Genomic DNA, 20008 nt, shown 5'->3' with positions numbered 1-20008 from the left:
CGTCCTGCAAACTGAAGGGTCCCAGGTCTGATTCCAGTCAAGGGCATGTACCTTGGTTGCGGGCACATCCCCAGTGGTGGTGGTGGGGGATGTGTGTGTGCAGGAGGCAGCTAATCGATGTTTCTCTCTCATTGATGTTTCTCACTCTCTATCCCTCACCCTTCTTCTCTGTAAAAAATCAATAAAGATATATTAAAAAAAAATAAAGTATGGCTAGAGAAAAACAATAACTTTGGAGTAGAGTATCTTAAGCAAGTGAAGGCTAGTATCAGTAGTGATATGTGGACATCAGTACCCCAATATGATATGATGAGGTCACTGCACTGATGTGATGATGTGATGAAGACATTTTGCCTCGGTGGTATTCTTCCCCCAAATTCATGGCTCTTGTCTAGCATGAGGAAATCATTAAGCAAAATTAACATATGCATCAGAGCAGGGACCTACAGAATACTTCTGCAGTACTTTTTTTTTTAATTGCATTTTTTAAAATTGATTTCTGAGAGGAAAGGAGAAGGAGAGAAAGAGAAAGAAACATCAATGATGCGAGAGAATCATTGATGAGCTGTCTCCTGCATACCTCCTACTGGGGATTGAGCCCGCAACCTGGGCAGGTGACTTTGGCTGAAATCGAACCTGGGACACTTAGTCCGCAGGCGGATGCTCCATCAACTGAGCCAAACCAGCTAGGGCGTGGGCAGTACTTTTTGATAGTCTACTAAAGATATTTCAATCTAAAGATAAAAACAAACAAAAGGTAAGAAGCTTTCACAGACCAAATGAAACTGGGAAATGTGGAAAACAAATTAAATGTGGTACCCTGGGTTGCAACCTGGAACAGAAAGGGGACATCAATAGAAAGATTAGTGAAATACAAATAAAGTCTAGAGTTTAGTTAATGATAATGTACCAATATCAGTTCCTTATATGATAAATGTACCATAGTAATGTAAGATGCTAATTGGGGAAACTGGGTGACAAATTTATAGGAACTTTCTGTACTATCTTTGCAACCTTACTATAAATCTAAAATTAAACCCAAATTAAGCATTTATTTAAAAATTATCTTCTAGTTTATGGAGTAGTTTTAAACTATTACCTACTCTCATAATTTACCAAACTGTAAGAATCTCATCTGAAGAACTGAAAATTGTTTTTTTCTGCTTCCTCCTCATTGATATTATAAATTTGAATCATTATTGGAGAAGCTAAGTACAAATGAGTAATAAGTTAATTTTAAGATACTACTTTTGGCTCATTCTGTCTGTGTCCTCCTAAAGTCTCCACCTTGGAATCATGTGTAAATGGAGCATTATTTTTACCTCTAAAAAGTGTAAAGTCATCTGAATATGATCTTTTATACAAACTGAATAATTTGTGTTAAAAGGCAGAAGAATAAATCATGCTTTGCAATGTAGCCTAGATGGTTTGCAATGAATATTTTTGGATCTTGTGTCAAAATTCTATGCATCTGAAATATATATTGTTTTTTATAGATGAGATAAAGTATGATTTTTTAAAATGTGCTTTTTTTAAAATGTGCTTTTTTCATTGATTGTGAAATTTAATAATTTTTAGTTAAGGTGGGGAAATACAATAATGATTATGCTCATATTCTGATGTTCTTTAAGAAGTTCAGAAAAATAGAAATAATTAGTGCATTTTATTTTATAATAATCCTAATATTATATAGCCTTACTGAGTTATATGCCCAGGGCTTGGCGTCCTAGCCAGCTATAATAGGCTTTGATTTACAAATTTAAAAAGAATCTTTACTTTTACATAAAGGGCTTTGCACAAAAATGGAAAACCTTGTTGAAAATACTGGGAGTGACAAAGAGATTTGGAAACATACAGAAATAAGAGCGATGGAACAATAATTTGTTACTACATACAGCGTGAAACATGCCTCAGGTTAGTCAGAAGAGGTCCTCTGAATTACACTGTGCACGCTTCCCTGAAATGAAACTGTTTGTTATTGGTTAACCAGGATATTTAGCATAATCACTCTGCTAGACTGTGGTGGAGGGAGGTGATTATCACTGAGAACAGATGGGCAGGTCCAGAGCACTGCCAGATTCTGCACAAGCTCCATTTACTGTTGCTTCTTGCTTTCTTCTTTCTGTGTTTAAAATATTTTTTAAAAAACATTCTCTGTTCTAAAGAACTAGCTACACAAAAGGTCAGTGGCTGATGACCTTTCAGCTTCGATTTCAAATGTAGGAGAAAGATTCAAAATGCTATCACTCTGTATCTGTGAAGGATGGGGCAGATTTCATTTTACCCTCTAGCCTCCCTCAATGCATGCACGGATTTGTCTGTACGCTAAGCTCTCTGCTCTGCATCTGTAGCTCCTTGTGGATTATATTGTCTCTGTGATCAGAAATGATTTTCTCGGATATGAACACCGTTTCTGGCTCCCCTAAAGTGCATCCTCCTAATGGGACCCGGTTTTACACTTTTCAAGTAAGTGTGCTTTAAATAACTTCACTACTTAAGAAGTTAATATATAGTCAAACTTATAATAAAGAGAAAATAAGGAAAGAAAAACTGCAAAGTGTGAAAGTATTAAAGAGGATCTGAGAATGAATAACATGCAAGTCAGTTTAATTTATGTTTTAAATATGGAAATAAGATGGTATTAGGATTATTTGGGAATTCAAGTAAAATAGTGAGTAATTCATTTTCACAGGGATTTTTAAATTTCTACAGTATCATCCTTGAGGGCTTATGAGATGTGTCTCCTGATATTGTTATTCATGGCTATGATAACGTGAACATTATAGATTTACTTCCCATATATATCACAGAGAGTAGAATTAAATTACATTTTATGGGACTTTGCAAACTATGTCCTCTGGGCTTAGAAAAAAAAATTTGGCATTTCATATGCATAATAATATAATTTCTATTTTTAAAAATTTTATGTGTGCAATATATGAGCAATTAGCAATACAGAAAGAATAAATATCAAATTTAATATGCTTTTCAATTTGAGGTAAAGTAGAAACTCATTAAGATGGAAGATTTTGGGTGTTATCAAAAAGTAAAAATGATTTATAATATATATGTTGTAATGGTGTGTTACAAAGCTGTTACCTACTAAATCTATTTCAACTGCCAGAGAATAAATCAGTCATCCATCCAGAAAATGGTTAAGTCTAAACTAAATCGGATTCTACCTCATTTTTTTAACCTTAAATTGCATCTTTCAATCATGAGCCTTACTTTGTTATTCAGTCATGTCATCATTATGTGAAAAGGAATCATGAACCTCGTTTCTCTGTACAATTTCCATTATGGGAATATAAACATCCTGGCATTTAATTATCTTAGCAACATAATTATAATGTTCTGAAACAAACTATAAAGATCTAGAGAATTAATATAGTAGAGGTAGTCTGAGTTCTTTAAAAGGTGGCTCTGAATAAATGCATATCTTATTTATTAAAATCTCTTACCTTTGCAAACTATAAGCAGTAGATATAATCTTTCTCTCTCTCTCTCTCTCTCTCTCTCTCTCTCTCTCTCTCTCTCTCTCTCTCTCTCTCTTTCTCTCTCTTTTCCTCTCTCTCTCTGCCGCTTTATACTTCTATTTTTAATCCTGTCGCCTCTCCTGCTTTACACTGATGTCTACTGATAGTGCAAGTCTGTGCTGTTACAGAATGTATTTGCTTCCCAGTGGCGATATCCTTATTGTGGCAGTGACTCAAAATGCAAGTGCCCTGGGGCTGTTCTACAAAATCGTTACTTTTTTTCCTTCTTCTTCGTAGACTGAGGCATAACATTCTTTACAATATCCCGTAGCTGGCTCTTTGAGGCAGCTTTTGACATTAGATTTTCTATTTCAACATCTTAAAGTATAAGGGTCAGTGAATTCCATATGCTCAATCATGACATACACTTTCTACAATTCCTTTAGTAAAGATCTTGCTGACACCTTTCCTAGCAGGTGATTTTCTTGAAAAGACCCTGGAATGATTTTTAAGCACCCTGTTATTTTGTTGATATTATAACAATTTGTGCAAAAACTCTATGATTTCAGATAAATTAAAAATGTTGGCAATTGTAAACTCTATCCTACATTTTTACTTCATAAAATAGTAGTTGATCTTGACATTTATGATAACAGGAAATGTGCTTAACTTTTAGTTGCTATTGTTAGTTTTTGGTGGAAGAAAAGGAAGAAAGGTGATTTTAACAAGCATGAAGGTAAAGGTTTATAAAAGTTGACTCTGCTTTTATTTTCAAAGGGACAGACTTAAACATGATCATATTTCTTATTTATATACCTTAACCTATTTTAAGGTAATATATTTTCTTTGTTTGAAATACTGTTACAAGAGATGAGATGCTATAAAAATAAATCATTCTCAAGAATTTATCCTGCAAAAATGATTAAATTTTCAAAAGTGGTTCTCATTATGGGATGGCATAATTGCATTTCTGAAGTGATTTGGCATCAAGGAGTTGAGATTTTAATGCTTATTTTCTCAAAATTATTTTAGCACAAGAATTAACATATGCAAAAAAACATTGAAGATAGTTTAGCATGAATAAAATCGAGTTTTAGTTTCGTCTTATCATTAAATATTCAAACTATCCTGTCATTTTTGATGAAATTGTACATACCAAATTTTAAGAGTAATATTTAGAATGCATTTCACCAAAGTAGTTTTAAGGTAAAAGGACAACAAATAAGAAGTTGAAGGAGCAGAAACCGGTTTGGTTCAGTGGATAGAGCGTTGGTCTGCGGACTGAAAGGTCCGAGGTTCGATTCCTGTCAAGGGCATGTACCTTGGTTGCAGGCACATCTCCAGTAGGGGTTGTGCAAGAGGCAGCTGATCGATGTTTCTAACTCTCTATTCCTCTCTCTTCCTCTCTGTAAAAAAAAATCAATAAAATATATTTAAAAAAAAAAAAAGTTGAGGGATATTGGAGTTAAAAGATTTTCTTTTTTATTGCATTTTAATTTAGGCAATGATGGTTATAACAAGCATGAAGGTAAAGGTTTGTAAAAGTTGACTGTGCTTTTATTTTCAAAGGGACACGTGCAAATGATCTTTTAATAATTCATCTAAAGCTTACTGTAAATTAATTTCCTTTTGTGTGAGATCTCACAGCTATATTACGAAAAATATACTTTTGTCAGCATTTTTTTTCTGTTCAGAACATTTTATCCATCAATGATGTTAATGCCCAGTTTACACTATATGTTTAGTGAATTACAAAATTAGGTTCTGGAGTATAGTTGTCTAGAATGCCCCTGATTGACAACAATTAGGATTGCATGCTACTATGAGAAAAGATTAATTGTAATATATGTATGCATGAGAATAATCAATTTATGGGGCTCAAATACTTGGGAAACCCACTTTAAAATCAAATCAAATGTATATACGTGTATAATTTAGTATATATGAATGCAGTAACTTCTCCTTAATTTTATGTCCCAAATAATGATGTCCCTACATGCTTTCCCATTTAGTTCTATTTTCCCAAATGAAAACATTTACATGCTTTACTAAACCTCTAGGTTGGTTAATTATCACGTAATGTTTAACCTTCCCAGAGGTATTGGTGACTAACACCCCCATTTCCCAGAGATTAAATATCTCCATCTATTCATTTTCAAACTGTCTGCACAGCCCTGAGGTTTCATGGGAGTTTGTCGGGTTTTGGTAGACACAGTAGGGAAGAGGAATACATCCTTCCGAAGCCCTAAATGTTTCCCTATTCTACACTTACCTGCTCCATGCAAGCTTTTATGAGCAACAACAATAATAAGTAGTGTGCTATATCAAAAACACATTTGCAAACCACTTTTTAAACCAAAGAAATTCATTCCCGACAGGAGCACTTTTATCTATTATCCCTGGTCCTTAAGGAATCAAGTTCATTGCCCTAGCTTGGCATGAAAAGCCCTTTGTGGTCTGGGTCACATGCAGCACACTGCTTTCCTGTGCTTTCCCAGGAAGTGGCCCCTGTGCTTCTGATGTCTTTGCCTCGTCACTGCCTGCCCATTGGGATACTGTTTTTACTAAAGACACGTCTTAAATGCCACCTCCACCCAGAAGCCTTCATTCATTCACCTCATTTCTGCATGCCTTAGTAAATGACTCTTCCTTGATCCTTTGCCTGTTCCTGCCACCATCAACGCACTTACGTTTTGATTTAATTTCTGAGAACATTTTATCAATCTGTCTCTATCCCGTTAATACCCCCAGTATCTCTGTTTAATAAGATGGGGACATTTATTTAAAAGTTAAGTGATTAATATGAACATTTAACACAATAGGCCATACATTCTTTTTTCTTTTAACTATATGGGCAGGTTGTGAGGGATAACCACATATTATTAAAGAAAATGCCTAAAGATATAGCAAGGTAAATTTGTTTAATACTCAGCTTTTGTGTACCATGATTGTACCAAAATAGGTAAAGGTTCCCTGAGTAATCAATAAAATGTTTTAATTTTATTATTTTAAAAATATATTTCTAGCTTGAAAAGTACAGATTGGTAGTTACAAAATAGTCATGAGGATGTGAGTACAGCATAAGAAATAAAGTCAATAATAGTGTAATAACTATGTCTGGTGCCAGCTGGGTACTGGAAATATCAGGGGGAACACCTTGTAAAATATATACTTGTCTAATCACAATGCTACAACATGACACTAATACAAAATAATATGGGAGGTAAACTGCAATTGAAAAACTAATAAAAATAAATTTTAAAAATTTTAAATGTATATTTCTGTGACAGATAGACAAAAACCTTTTTTGAGAAATTTTCTTTTATATCTCTTTACCGTTCCTTATTAATTGGTATTTTTTACATTTTACTCGAGATATTTAAAATTTGATTAAACTTTGTGATTTAAAGGTATAATTAGCACTTGAAAATATTTAGACCACTAATAGGCAAGCTGGAAGTCTCAATTGCATGAAAGATTTCACTCAAAAGGTATGACTGGTAATCAGGGTGAAACCATATCTTTGTAAGCAAATGAGATTGAGGTAATCTGTTTGTTCACCAAAGAACCAGACTTTTTTAGATTTTGTCATTTTGGCACTATTAGAAATCCACCATTATTTTTACACTAGAGGCCCGGTGCATGAAATTCATGCACAGGCGCGTGGGAGTGTCCCTAAGCCCAGCTTGCACCCTCTCCAACCTGGGACCCCTTGAGAAATGTCCGACTGCCTGTTTGCTGGTGGGATCGGGCCTAAACAGGCAGTCCCTGTAGCCATCCACTCCCATACCAGCCTGATTGATGTCTGACTGCTCCCCTGCCAGCCTGTTTGCCCCCAACTTCCCTCCTCTGCCAGCCTGGTTATCCCTAACTGCCTTCCCTTCAGGGTTGATCACCTCCAACTGCCCTCCCTGCAGGCCATCTTCTGGTGGCCATCTTGTGAGAACATGGGGGCAGCCATATTGTGTGTTGGAGTGATGGTCAATCTGCATATTACTCTTTTTTTGTTAGATAGGATAGAGGCCTGGTGCATGGGTGGGGGCCAGCTGGTTTGCCCTGAAGGGTGTCCTGGATCAGGGTGGGGGTTCCCTTGGGGAGTGGGGCGGCCTGGGTGAGGAGCCTGTGGTGGTTTGCAGGCCGGCCACGCTTCCTGCAGACCCAAGCGGAGGTCCTGGTAACTGGGATTTATTTACCTTCTACAATTGAAACTTTGTAGCCTGGAGCGGAGCCAAGCCTCCTGCTCCGACTGAGGCCACTGCCATTTCTATAATTGAAACTTTGTATCCTTGAGTGGAGGCCTGGGCCTACCAGAATGTATGGAAAGCTTTGCTTCCTCCATTGCCGGGGAAACCCAAGCCTCCCTTCTGGTAGCCATCTTGGTTGGGTTTATTTGCATACTCTCTTTGATTGGCTGGTGGGCGTGGCTGGTGGGTGGAGTGGAGTGATAATTTGCATATTACTCTTTTATTAGATAGGATTATTTGGGGCACATTATGACTTCTTAATCATTTTTAAATGCATTGGAAATGTCTAGCAGAATGTTTGGGACATTTTTCACTTATATTGTTTTTTAGAAGGATGAAGGCACAGTTGCTAAGGCAGAGCCCTTTGCTCTAGGATTTCATAGTAATACAGGCCACAGTCCCCAGTTAAATGAGAGACCCAAGGTTTTTCTCTGTCTCCTTATAGCCATAGTATCAGAGATACACCAGAGGTGTTTGCAGCAAGTGGACCAGCATGTTCAAAGTTACTTACTGGTGTATGGAAAAAGACAGCATTTAATATAACTGGAGCATAGGTTGGAGATAGTAAATGACTAAAAATAAAAAAACTCAAACTCCAGAATATAGAGATAAATGTAAATGTAATTCACAGGATATTGGACTTGAGACTTAAGGATTGTCAGTGAGGACTGACAGGCTAGTATTTCCGTTTAGTTAGAATACTGGATTGCGCCTCTGTTGGATGGCGGACTAGAGCAGAAAGAACAAATTCATAGCTTTCTATTCTATCCAGATGAATTGCCATGATTTCTCTGCTTTACAGATGAAACAACAAAAACACACCTGATGCTCACAAAAGATACCCAGGTAGTTGTTTATAATGCAGAGAGTAAATAAAGTAGCTCCTTTCTGAACCCAAGATTATAGAACCCAAAAGTCCATGCTCTTTCTTCTATAATCCACTGGCTAAAGTGTTTGTGGTAGAACACAGCAGCGAAAATATTCCCAGCTATATAATTTCTAATCTCAATTATCCATTCATTCTGAAATTTATACAAATTTGGCTCCACCACTTCAAAGCATTGTAAAGACTCGTTAGGTTTTTAAACTTTAGGCTTTCATTTAGTTACACCTCTCCATTCTGTCTTTGCTGATACAATATTCTCCTAGTTGGAAATACATTTTTTATAGTAACTGAATTATCAATAAACTTGTATCCTGTGAATATACTGAAAGACAAAAATGAAAATTGAGGGGGAAAGCCTTTCTTAAATACACAGCTTTGTTAATTTAATAACACTCTTTATGTAAGTGAGGTTTACACTAGAAGTTGCTGAGTAGGAAAGGATAACTGTTGCAACTGCAGAGGTTTCTGCTTAAGAGAAACCCACTAGGCTATATGTCTGTGAGGACAGGTACTGGTTCCTTTTTTACTGTTAAATCAGTAGCATCAAGCACAGTGCCTGACACATAGCCATGATTAGGAAATATGTATTGCATCGAATTGAAAATTGAAAATAAAAATATCTTGCTAGGCATTGAGGATATTCTGAGTTAAAATGACCTTCCCCTAGGAAATAAGAATATCTTGCTAGACACTGATGATATTCTGATTTAAAATGACCTTCCCCTAGGAACACATCAATGGTTGTACCATTCCCAGGCTGAGGTCCACACATATAACTCACCTATGCCTAGCTAAAATAGCGCTGAATTTCAGGTCATGCCTCAAAGGAAGGGAAAGTGCATATGGGGAAATGATTTAAGAGACTCTGAAGATAAAGCATTTTATGCACTGAGCCCAGGGTCTGGTGGTGAGTAAGAGCTCAGTAAGCAGCTGCTGCAGCACCGGAAGCAGCCAGAGTTGGGCTCTATAGACCATGATAGAGGTGGCAAGAATGTGAGCAAGAAGAGTTAAGAACGAGAGAGAAGTTAAGAGGTACGTTCAAAAGAGGTATTAACTCACTGAATAAAGGACACAAAGAAGAAAAAGGCTAGATAACCTCTGAAGTTTCTAGTGAGGGGGAGAGGAATGTGGAGGAGGAGTAGCTTCGGAAAACAATATACTGAGTTCAGATTTGGACAGATTGAGTAGACAGTTGGAAACACAGGTTTGGCTCTCTGGAGAGAGGCCTGTGAGTAGTAAATGTAAATGTGTGAGGCATCTGTTTACAGGGGAGGGAATGCTATAGAAATGGATAAAATGACCTTGCCATAGAATGAGGAGAATGGGGCAGGTGGGGTGGGACATGAAATCCTTGGACACATTGATGTACCCAGAATTATCATTTTGAGCATGTGTGCTTGGTCCATTTGCAAACATATTTTGGAAGCTCTTTCCTTATCTCCCCTCCTTTGAATATTTACCCTGAACCTAATTCAAGTTAGATATTTATTTTGTAAATGTGTTTTGAAAGCTAGCTTCCTTTCAACTCCCTCCAAGAATGTCATCTCTGTTCCTTAATTCAAGTTAAATCCTCTAGTCCTTATGCTTCAATAAAACAATTAGTGTGTCCATTGTACTGTTTATTATACTCCATTTGGTTTTCCACATATCTTTCTTTACCACTCATTTGTGAACTTTTATTTATTTGTTTATTGACATCTAGCCCAATGCCTATCAAATAGAAGCCCATGCTTTTAGGTTGAGTGAATGAATTCGTGTTTAGTTGAAGATTGCCTAAAATGAATTATCTATTGTTAATTTGTTAAGCCATTCAACAAATCCTGTTGAGTATCCCCATTATGCCAGACTTTAGCAATAGTGAACAAAAACACCTGGGTTTTGCACTTAAAAATCTTTGAATTAACTCAAGGAAAATAACTTAAAAGATACAATAGCACATTATTTGGGTTGATTTTAAAGGTACATATATATATTGTTATTATATGTGGTAACTTTAATTGAATAAGTTTATTTTCAAATCCACTTTTCATTCTAGTTTACAGTTAACTTTTCCACTGTTATCCTAGTGGTAACAATAATATAATAATAACAATAATGCATAGTGGAGTTGAACATATGCTTTAAAATGAGAGTGTAGCTATGAACTAGTGGAATTATTTCTGAATTTTCACTTTCCTTGATTAATGCAAAGGAATAAGACTAGGCCATGAGCTCATTATGAACTTTAAAAGGATTATTCGTGAAATCATGTATAAAGTGTTTTCTTCCAATAAGGATTAGCTTATGTTGCCCATAAGTGTGACTCAGTTGGTTAAGTGTCCTCCCATGCACCAGGAGGTTGCCGGTTCAATTGCTAGTCAGGACACATGCCTGGGTTGTAGGCTTGATCCCTACTATGAGCACGTGCAAGAAGCAGCAGAGCAATGTTTCTCTCTCATTGATGTTTCTATCTCTCCCTCTCCTTTCTTCTCTCTAAAGTCAATAAAAATATATTTTAAATAAGATGAGTACTATCTTAGTGATTAATTTGCTTTTTAAATAATAGCATAATTTATTTCACAAATGATGGTTTTGTTTTAGCTTATTCTTAATTTAGAAAAGAAAACCTTGAGAGCATATTCACCATCTTAAATACTTCATTTTAAATACTTTATACGTAAAAAGTTTATTAAAATATATGTAATCAAATTAAATATCTTAATTTTATATAAAATATTTTGTGCTTATAAAATATAAACTTTCAGAGTTTATTGATATTGATTTAAGTATCCTTTTAAATGTATATTTGGATTTCTTTTATAAATACTTATCTTGTATTTTAAAATTTATTTTTAAGTTTACTTTGTATCTTCATTATTACTTTTATTATCATCTCAAGCTTTACATACATACAAAAGCAAATTTAAAATCACCTTTTTATGAAATTTGCAATTTTGTGTACAATTTAAAATATCTGCAAATTAAAAGAGGCTAGTTCATGTTGTGTTCTGGGTGCTCTGTACAGTGTGTAAAGATTTAAAGTATGTACATTACTGACAGTCAACTAGATTTGGTGCTATTCGCAAGAGAACTGTATGAGAATTACTGAGCATCTCAAAAATTATTAGGCATTTTAACAATGTTAAAAGTGTATAATGTTTTTAAAGAATATCACAAAATGATATTTTGAGTTTATCACAAAGCAGAAGTTAAATGAAAATTAAATGAAAAACAACAATATCATTTTAAAACTGAGCATAACCTAGTTCTTATGGCTTAAATATTCACCATTTTAGTTGGGTAAGGGAAAAAATACAGAAGTCATAGAAAACAATATTTGTTTTCTACCAATAAAATCAATGAAAGTGACAGTTCTGAGCTACAAGATCATGTAATGCTGTTTTATAGCATACTGCTCCTTTTTATTCTGTATTTTTGTTTTTCTTATTTAGTACATCATTAATCTGCTTTTCCTAAGATGATTTATCTTTGAAGTTACAGTAGACCTATGGGGAGCCACAAAAGTATTTTGATTCATGTTACAAAAAAAAAAAAAAAAAAAAAAGGCTTCTTTGCAATTCTAAAAGATATAAGCTATCATAAATAAAACATGAAAATTCACTGTATTTGAAGAATTATACTATATTATTTAACTGTTTTGTTTTAATACCATTTTGTTTAGGATGTTAAAATATGTGCATAAAGAATCAACTGTTTTAACAATGAAATAATACAATTCAAATATTTGTATACACACTTCTTACATTCAGGAAATATCTATTAATAACTTACTTTACATATGGTCTATATTTTTAAGGAACAAGTATTTCAACATGTAATAGGTAACAATAAATATTATAGTATCATTCAAAATTCAGTGATGCTGTGCTGAAAAAGTCAGGTAATTTCAAATGTATCTTTAAGAAAGAATATTATTTGAAAAAAAAATAGTAAGAACCTTCAAAATAACTCTTCCACAAGACAATTTAAAAAATTAATCTTCAACCCATATATACTATCCATATTCTATGAATGGCCAAGAGAATATTACCTATGTGACCATCCTAGACAGAGCTCCACTCTTTCTTTCCCTTTAATTTTTAGAATTTTTTTTAGATTTTCAAAAGAAAAATGTACTAGCATAATATAGAAAACTTCAAAAGAAAAACGGATTCAGGAACTTATGGACTTATGCAGCCTACTATGTACCAGGTTCTGATCTATGCACTGGATATATAGTGAGCAACTGAACTATGAAGCTTACAATCTAGCAGGATGGAAGAGTAAGTAAATAGGACACTATATAGTATTATATTGAATGCTAAGGAGAAGTATAGACCATAGGAAATGGGGGAGAATTGGAATATGTAGTTTGAACCATGTGGGCAGGGAAGCTGTCCTGAAGAAGAGACTATCTGAATGAAGACCTGAAGTTATCAGAGCAGCTTTTTACATCTCTGTACTAGAATGAGCTGAAGGGTAGTTTCTTCAATGCCGTCACCAGATAGGCTAACTACCGGCATCAACTACTCAAAATTTACATTCAAGGGAGAGAAAATCTGGTTGGCCCAACATGGACTAGTTTTTATCATAAATGTGCTGTCATCTGCTTGCCGTCTAACTGGTTTGCCTAACCTCTGTCTCAAAGCTTTAGTATTTTAATTTAATGATATTTATTGTAAACAGACTGTGGTATTCAACAGATTTTGACTTCCTTTAAGACATAGGAAAGTGTTCATTTCATCTCTGTATTCGTCACTGCTCCAAGAACTTTCTTCATACCCCATACTCTTTTCAATTTCTTTTTGCACCAAATATAAGGTGACCAGACGACCCGCTTTTGGCGGGACAGTCCCGATTTTTAACAATTTGTCCCGCATCCCGGAGTGTTTTAAAAACTCCCAATTTTTGGAAAGAATGCAGGGCAAGCTAGGGAATGGTGGGAGAACAGAAAGGAAATATACGGTTTTTGGCGGCTATGTGGCTATTTAGCCAGGATATACAATAAGTTTTATATTATTTTTGTTAATTTTATAATGTTAAACTTTAATAATAAAAAATAATTGTTGAGAACTGATTATCGAGAACTGCTTATCAAAGTTTGCATTGTTGATCAGTTGTTAGAATTCAACCACCATTGTTTGGACTTAATGAACAATGGCATTTTTTGGGATTGACAATGACGAAAATATTTTGTAACTGTCTCTCAGATGATACACATCATACTGCGTGCTAGTAAGCTAGTTAAACAAGTGATGTCATTACAAATCAGCTATTCAGATAATTTAGGTAAGTACTTTATTTATTTCATAAATACATAAATTTTCTTGAATTTAGCAGACAGTACTTGTATTACTTATATTTTATAGTGGCGGCAAAAAATCTAGCGCCAGCCTTGAAAGTGACACGACTATACATAATTTTACATAATTTTTTTAAAATTTAATATATTTGTAAATTGTGCTTATGTTAAAATTAAAAAAAATATTGCAATGCTATTTTTGCGTTCTATGAAAATTTTTGTTGTTCCAAATAGATCAAATTTTTAATCAAGAACCACCCCCTCCCGTCAATGGTGTCCCAATTTACCAATGTTAAAATATGGTCACCTTACCCAAATATCACTAATTCTTTAGAGTTCAGTGAAATTTATGTCTTCTATGAATGTTTCATAGTGTCTAGTTAGGTTCACCTACCAGTGTGCTAAGATCCCATAAAAATTTTTCTTTACCTCAATCATAATAATTAACACAAATCTAATTTAAATATCCTATTTGTTTCCTCATTTATACTAATAAAAGGGTAATATGCTAATTAGTCTTGGGAGACCTTCCGCATGTCCTTCTGGACAAAGCCATGGTGGCAGGGCCAAGGCAGAGGCAGTTAGGGGCAATCAGGCCAGGAGGGAAGGGCAGTAGGGGTGAGCAGGCTGTTAGGGGGGGCAGTTGGGAGTGAACAGGCCAACAGGGGGAGGCAGTTAGGGCAATCAGGGCAGTAGGGGGGCAGTTGGGGGCAAACAGGCTGGCAGGAAGGAAGTTGAAGGGGGGCAGTAGGGGGCAAGAAGGCCAGTGAGGTGGTTTGTTTGAGGTGAGAAGGCTTATAGAGGGGATCAGTTGGGGGTGAGCAGGCTGGTATTCAGAGTGGTTAAGGGTGATCAGGCAGGCAGGCAGGCAGGCAGGTGAGCATTTAGGAGCCAGCAGTACTGGATTGCTAGAGGGATGTCTAACCACCGGTTTAGGCCCAATCCTGCAGGTCACTTAGGCCCAAAACCGGTGGTCAGATATCCCCCAAGGGGTCCCATATTAGAGAGGGTGCAGGCTGGGCTGAGGACTCCCCCTGGGCTGGGGATCCCCCCCTCCCGCCCACCTCTCTGCACCAATTTTGTGCACTGGGCCTCTAGTCCTAATATAAAAGATTTCGCTGACCAATTAGACAAAGTCAAGTTTCTCTGTTTTATAGGTTTATGACATCATATGCTTTTGTTTCTCACTAGTTATCTCAGTATAGAATTATACATTTATATATACTGACTTTTTTTTTTAATAGAAACTCTAGACATCAGGGCCCATATATATTTTTACTCACTGTTACTCACTGAAATCTATTGTTTTACTGTGCACAAAGTCAGTATTTCATAAGTATTTATTTTATAAGGGATGAACACAAAGTCAATATGTAAGAGCTGAGATTAATAAACTTGAGTAGGACTTAAAATTCTTCATGAAATACTGTGAATAATGTTTATTTTCAGATTGTCTGTTTAGCAGTACAAGAGTAATTGATTTATAACTATTTACTTTGTTATGAGACTTAATTGGTGAGAGGAGTAATGTGAGAAATACTCTCTATTTTGGACTGTTCTCAATATTCTGTGATAAAATCCACAGTTTTAGGTATTTTTCTTACATTTCTCTTTAATTTCAGGAACTATTTCCATTATGGATATGGAAGTATTGAAAAGTAATTATTAAGTGCATGTTGAAAAATCTATTAGCAAGTTAGAAATTCGGTAGTCTTAAGGTGATTTTTAAAATCCACGATCCCACAAATATTGCAATTTTAAATTTAAAGGACATCCCTTTGAAATGATTATTCTTTAACTTCCTATAAAAGTTGAAGAAATTTAGATACATGTATATGAATCTTTTTTGCTTCATTATAGAGTATTCTGTCAGTTTTCACAATCAAGGAAACCATTTATTTAGCATTCAGATTAGTCTTAATTAATTCCATGAAAATATCAAAATCTTTCGGTTGCATGTCTTGTAACCTCCGGTAACACAAAGCCTCACCACAGCAAACAATTAGCTTTGCAGATGTAAGAGCAGTGTGAACCACAAAAGAACCAATTAAGTTAGGGCTTTGTTTCTGTAAATGGACATGTGATTCACTGAATGCAAGCCCACCTGAGACAGCGGAGGCTTTTTCCAAGAAAATAGAAGACATATAGGAATATCGTGGTAATTAGGGAACATAGAGGAATATCGTGGTAATTAGAAACATTTGCACATATTTGTTCATGGCAACAGTAAAGTCAAAGGGTATTTTAGGGATTAGGTGGCTAAAAGGTAATTGATGGGTTGTGCAAGTTATCATTGCATTAATTTAATTTTAATGAAAAATTTTAGCCCCGGGAGGCTGAATATTGTGATATAGTAGTAAGACTTGCCTGCTCTAATTCTGACCATTTTCTATTTAAAGGTGTTTATAAAAGTCTTTTTTTTTTTTTTAATATAAGGAATTTTAAAATTCTGATGGGCCTTTTGAAATATTGAGAAAACAGTAATGGTCACTGTAGTTTTGTGTTTAGATACATTCTAATTCTTTAAAAACCTATCATTGCTATTAACAAAATGTTCTTTTATTCAGAATTTTCCATTAATTCCATGATTAAGACAAAAATATATTAAGAAGCAATACATCAACAGATTGTAAGGCGTGGCTTGCAAGCTTCTGGCTGCACAGAAGTTGATGATAAATGAGGAAATGTAAAAGTTATTTTTCCTGGGTGTCTACAGAAAACGGTTATGTAGCCCATGATAACTATTTTTCTGTACTGTGATATTAGAAAATGTAACATTAAACATGCAATTGAATACCATCTGTCTAGTTGCAAGTCAAAATCATGATCACAGAGCTGACATATTAATTAAGTAAAGCTCTAATGAGAGGAAGAGAGGAAGAGATACAAGTCTTTCTGAGAATGTTTTCAGCCTAGGACATATTGGATTGCTGTGTGTGGTTCTTTTTTAGTTAGTAGAGTGTTTTCTAAATTAGAAAGAAATAGTAACCTCTCTATGACCTTAGGGTCAACCAATACTTCTTTAACAGCAAGAAATATTCAAAAATAATTTAACATAGTTAAGGAAAATAGTTCATTGCTCTTCCAAAGGAACATCTATACTAATAAGAATAATATACTAATTAGACCAGATTGACCGGAAGTATTCCAGACATCCGACATCTTTTTGGGCAAAGCCACAGTGGCGGGGGCCAAGGCAGAGGTGGTTAGGGGCAATCAGGCCTGCAGGAAAGCAAGCAGTTAGGGATGAGATCAGGGAGGCAGACAGAGGTGATTAGGGGCAATCAGGCTGGCAGGGGAGCAATTAGGGACAATCAGGTCTGTAGGAGAGCAGTTAGGGGTAATCAGGCCATCAGGCAGAAGTGGTTATGAACAATTAGGACAGCAGAGAAGCAGTTAGGGTGATCAGGTCAGCAGGGGAGCAGTTAAGGGCAGGGCTATCAGATCAGCAGGCAGAGGCAGTTAGGAGAGATCAGGTTGACAAGAGAGCAGTTAGGGGAATCAGGCTGGCAAGAAGAGTGGTTAAGGACAAGCAGGCAGGCATGGAGTTATGAACCAGCAGTACCAGATTGTGAGAGGGATGTACAACTGCCTGTTTGGGCCTAAACCAGCGGTTGAACATCCCCCAAGGGGTCCCGAATTGAAGAGGCTGCAGGCTGGGCTGAGGGTCCCCCTTCCCCCATGCACAATTTTCGTACACTGCACTGGCCTCTAGTTTTAAATAACAGTTTTGAACTGTTATTTCCCTAAGGGAAGTTACAAATCCTTAGATGGGGAGGTAAAGAAAGACCTGTGATTGTGGTTGTCAGACCCAAGACAAGCTCAGAACCACCTGGTGAATCAGAGGCAGAGAGTGAAATATGGGGATTCAACTTTACCCAAGCAGAGCTTATTAGGCTGTCCCCACTCTGAAGATGCAGTCTTGATAATGCCATATGTGGTTCAAGAATTAGAAGGATAGATGTTGGTCAATGTTTTCTAAATAAGCATGCAAAGACTGTTAACATTCCAAAATGGTGACATAAGGTTGGCTGTGCCGCGGGATTGCCCTGGCGGGAAGGAGACTGGGGCTCCAGACTGCTCTGAATGCCACCTCTAACTCCACTTCCAACTGAACTGAACCCCAATACCAGGCTCATTGGGGGAAAGCCTAAACTGTTTGGTAGCAGGCGAAAATCGAGGGCACCTTTCTCTCAGAGGCGCTTGCAATGAGTACTAAAGGACCCTGGGGATTACTGAGACCCAGGAACCGCATAGGGCAGGGCTGACGGAAGCCAAGGCTGTAGGCTCCACCCTGAAACTCCGCCCCATCTGTAGCTGCAAAATGAAACAACAAAATAGATCACAAACGAAAGAAATGGAGGACAAAAAGCGACAGGATATAGAGTTCAAATCTACGCTTATAAGGTTTTTCAAGAATTTCTTAGAAAAGATCGATAAGACCTATGAGGATATGAAAAGAGATCAACTAGAATTAATAAGGAATCAACAAGAAATGATAAGGGATCAACAAGAAATGATAAGGGATCAACAAGAAATGATAAGGGATCAACAAGAAATGAAGAATACATTGTCTGAAATAAAAAATTATTATACAGAGTCCTAAAAACAGAATGGAAGATCGCAAGAATCAAGTCAAAGATTTGGAACATAAAGAGCCAGAAGATACTCCTCCACAGAAGCTAGAAGGCAAGAGAATCCAGAAAATTGAAGATAACGTAAGAAACCTCTGGGACAACTCAAATGAACCAACATCAGAATTATGGGGGTCCCAGAAGATGAGAGAGAGCAAGATATCGAAAACATACTGAAAGAAATAGTGACAGAAAACTTCCCCCACCTGGTGAAAGAATTAGATTTACAAGTCCAGGAAGCGCACAGAACTCCAAACAAAAGGAATCCAAAGACGACCACACCAAGACACATCATAATTAAAATTCCAAGAGCAAAAGACAAAGAGAGAATATTAAAAGCAGCAAGAGCAAAGAAGGTAGTTACCTATAAAGGAGCACCTATACGATTGTCAGCTGACTTCTCAACAGAAACCATGCAGGCCAGAAGGGAATGGCAAGAAATATTCAAGGTGATGAATAGTAAGAACCTACAGCCAAAGGTAATCTATCCAGCAAAGCTATCACTCAGAATCGAAGATCAGATAAAGAGCTTCACTAATAAAAAAAAGCTAAAGGAGTTCATCAACACCAAACCAGAATTATATGAATTGCTGAAGGGGGTTCTTTCAGAAGAGAAAATAAATAAAGATAAAAATTATGAACAACAAATACGTAACTATCAACAAGTGAATCTAAAAACCAAGGAAATTTAAAAAAAAATCTGATGAACAATATTAACTGTTGAATATAATAGAATCAGAGGTATGGAAGCGGAGTGAACTGATGATTCTTGGGGTAAAGGGGAGAGGGGGATGTGGGAAGAGACTGAACATGAGGATGAGGACAATGGGGAGTGGGGAAAGGGCAGAGGGTGGGGTGGGAACCTGGTAGAGGAGAGCAATGGTGGTGGTGGGGGGGGGAAGGAACATTTGTAATAATATGAACAATAAAAATTTATTTAAAAAAAACAAAAAACACTTATGTGTTGTTATTAGCAGAGAATGTGATGGCAGTTGTACTGGTCCTTTAGAGTATGAATGGATAAGGACACAGAAGGCCAACATATTCTATGTTTGTGTGGTCCCTTTTTTTCTTAAGTTCTGTAACAATCACCATATAAATTGAAACTTTGGATCAAGTATACCTGTGCTTTTCCTTTCCACCGATCTCCAAGATAATTTAAAAAATCTCAACATAGTCATATTGACCTTTGGAGCACAATATTTAATTAAACTTATTGTTAGTTTATTTATTTGTTTGTTAATTAAATGTATTTTCACCTTCTTGTGATACTAATCAAGCTATATTAGCTCCTGTTATATGTTGTATGAAAGGTTGTGTCTTATGGGTAGAGACAGCGTTGAGATGGAGAGTGCTCTGCATAGAAAGAGAAGCAAAGGTAAGTCTGAAGTGGAAGATTGTTTGGTGAATCCTAAAGAAGCAGAGGCTAGTGTGGCAGGAGCCAGAGTGCTCATAGGGTCACAGGACGGCGTATCTGGCATGTTCTG

General features: G+C 36.1%; 1 protein-coding gene across 23 annotated transcripts in view; it reads left to right on the top strand.

Annotated features, from left to right (window-relative positions):
- The window catches only part of PPFIA2 (PTPRF interacting protein alpha 2), a 413992-nt gene that overhangs the window by 146644 nt on the left and 247340 nt on the right, over positions 1-20008 (top strand). For 3 of the 23 annotated variants that reach the window (XM_045588299.1, XM_036456936.2, XM_045588298.1), the window contains exon 1: positions 1797-2466. The exons of 18 other annotated variants lie outside the window; for them this stretch is intronic. In XM_045588299.1, coding sequence (XP_045444255.1) covers positions 2386-2466 — 81 coding nt within the window. In that variant the 5' untranslated portion in view covers positions 1797-2385. Of the gene's footprint in view, positions 1-1795; positions 2467-20008 lie in introns of those variants that run through there. 2 more of the 23 variants (XM_036456937.2, XM_036456938.2) reach the window with 1 other exon arrangement.

This window comes from Pipistrellus kuhlii, unplaced genomic scaffold, assembly GCF_014108245.1.
Source record: "Pipistrellus kuhlii isolate mPipKuh1 unplaced genomic scaffold, mPipKuh1.p scaffold_m20_p_3, whole genome shotgun sequence".
Classification (NCBI taxonomy): domain Eukaryota; kingdom Metazoa; phylum Chordata; class Mammalia; order Chiroptera; family Vespertilionidae; genus Pipistrellus; species Pipistrellus kuhlii.
Note: the sequence above shows the minus strand (reverse complement) of the source record. Positions and strands in the feature narration are given on the sequence as shown.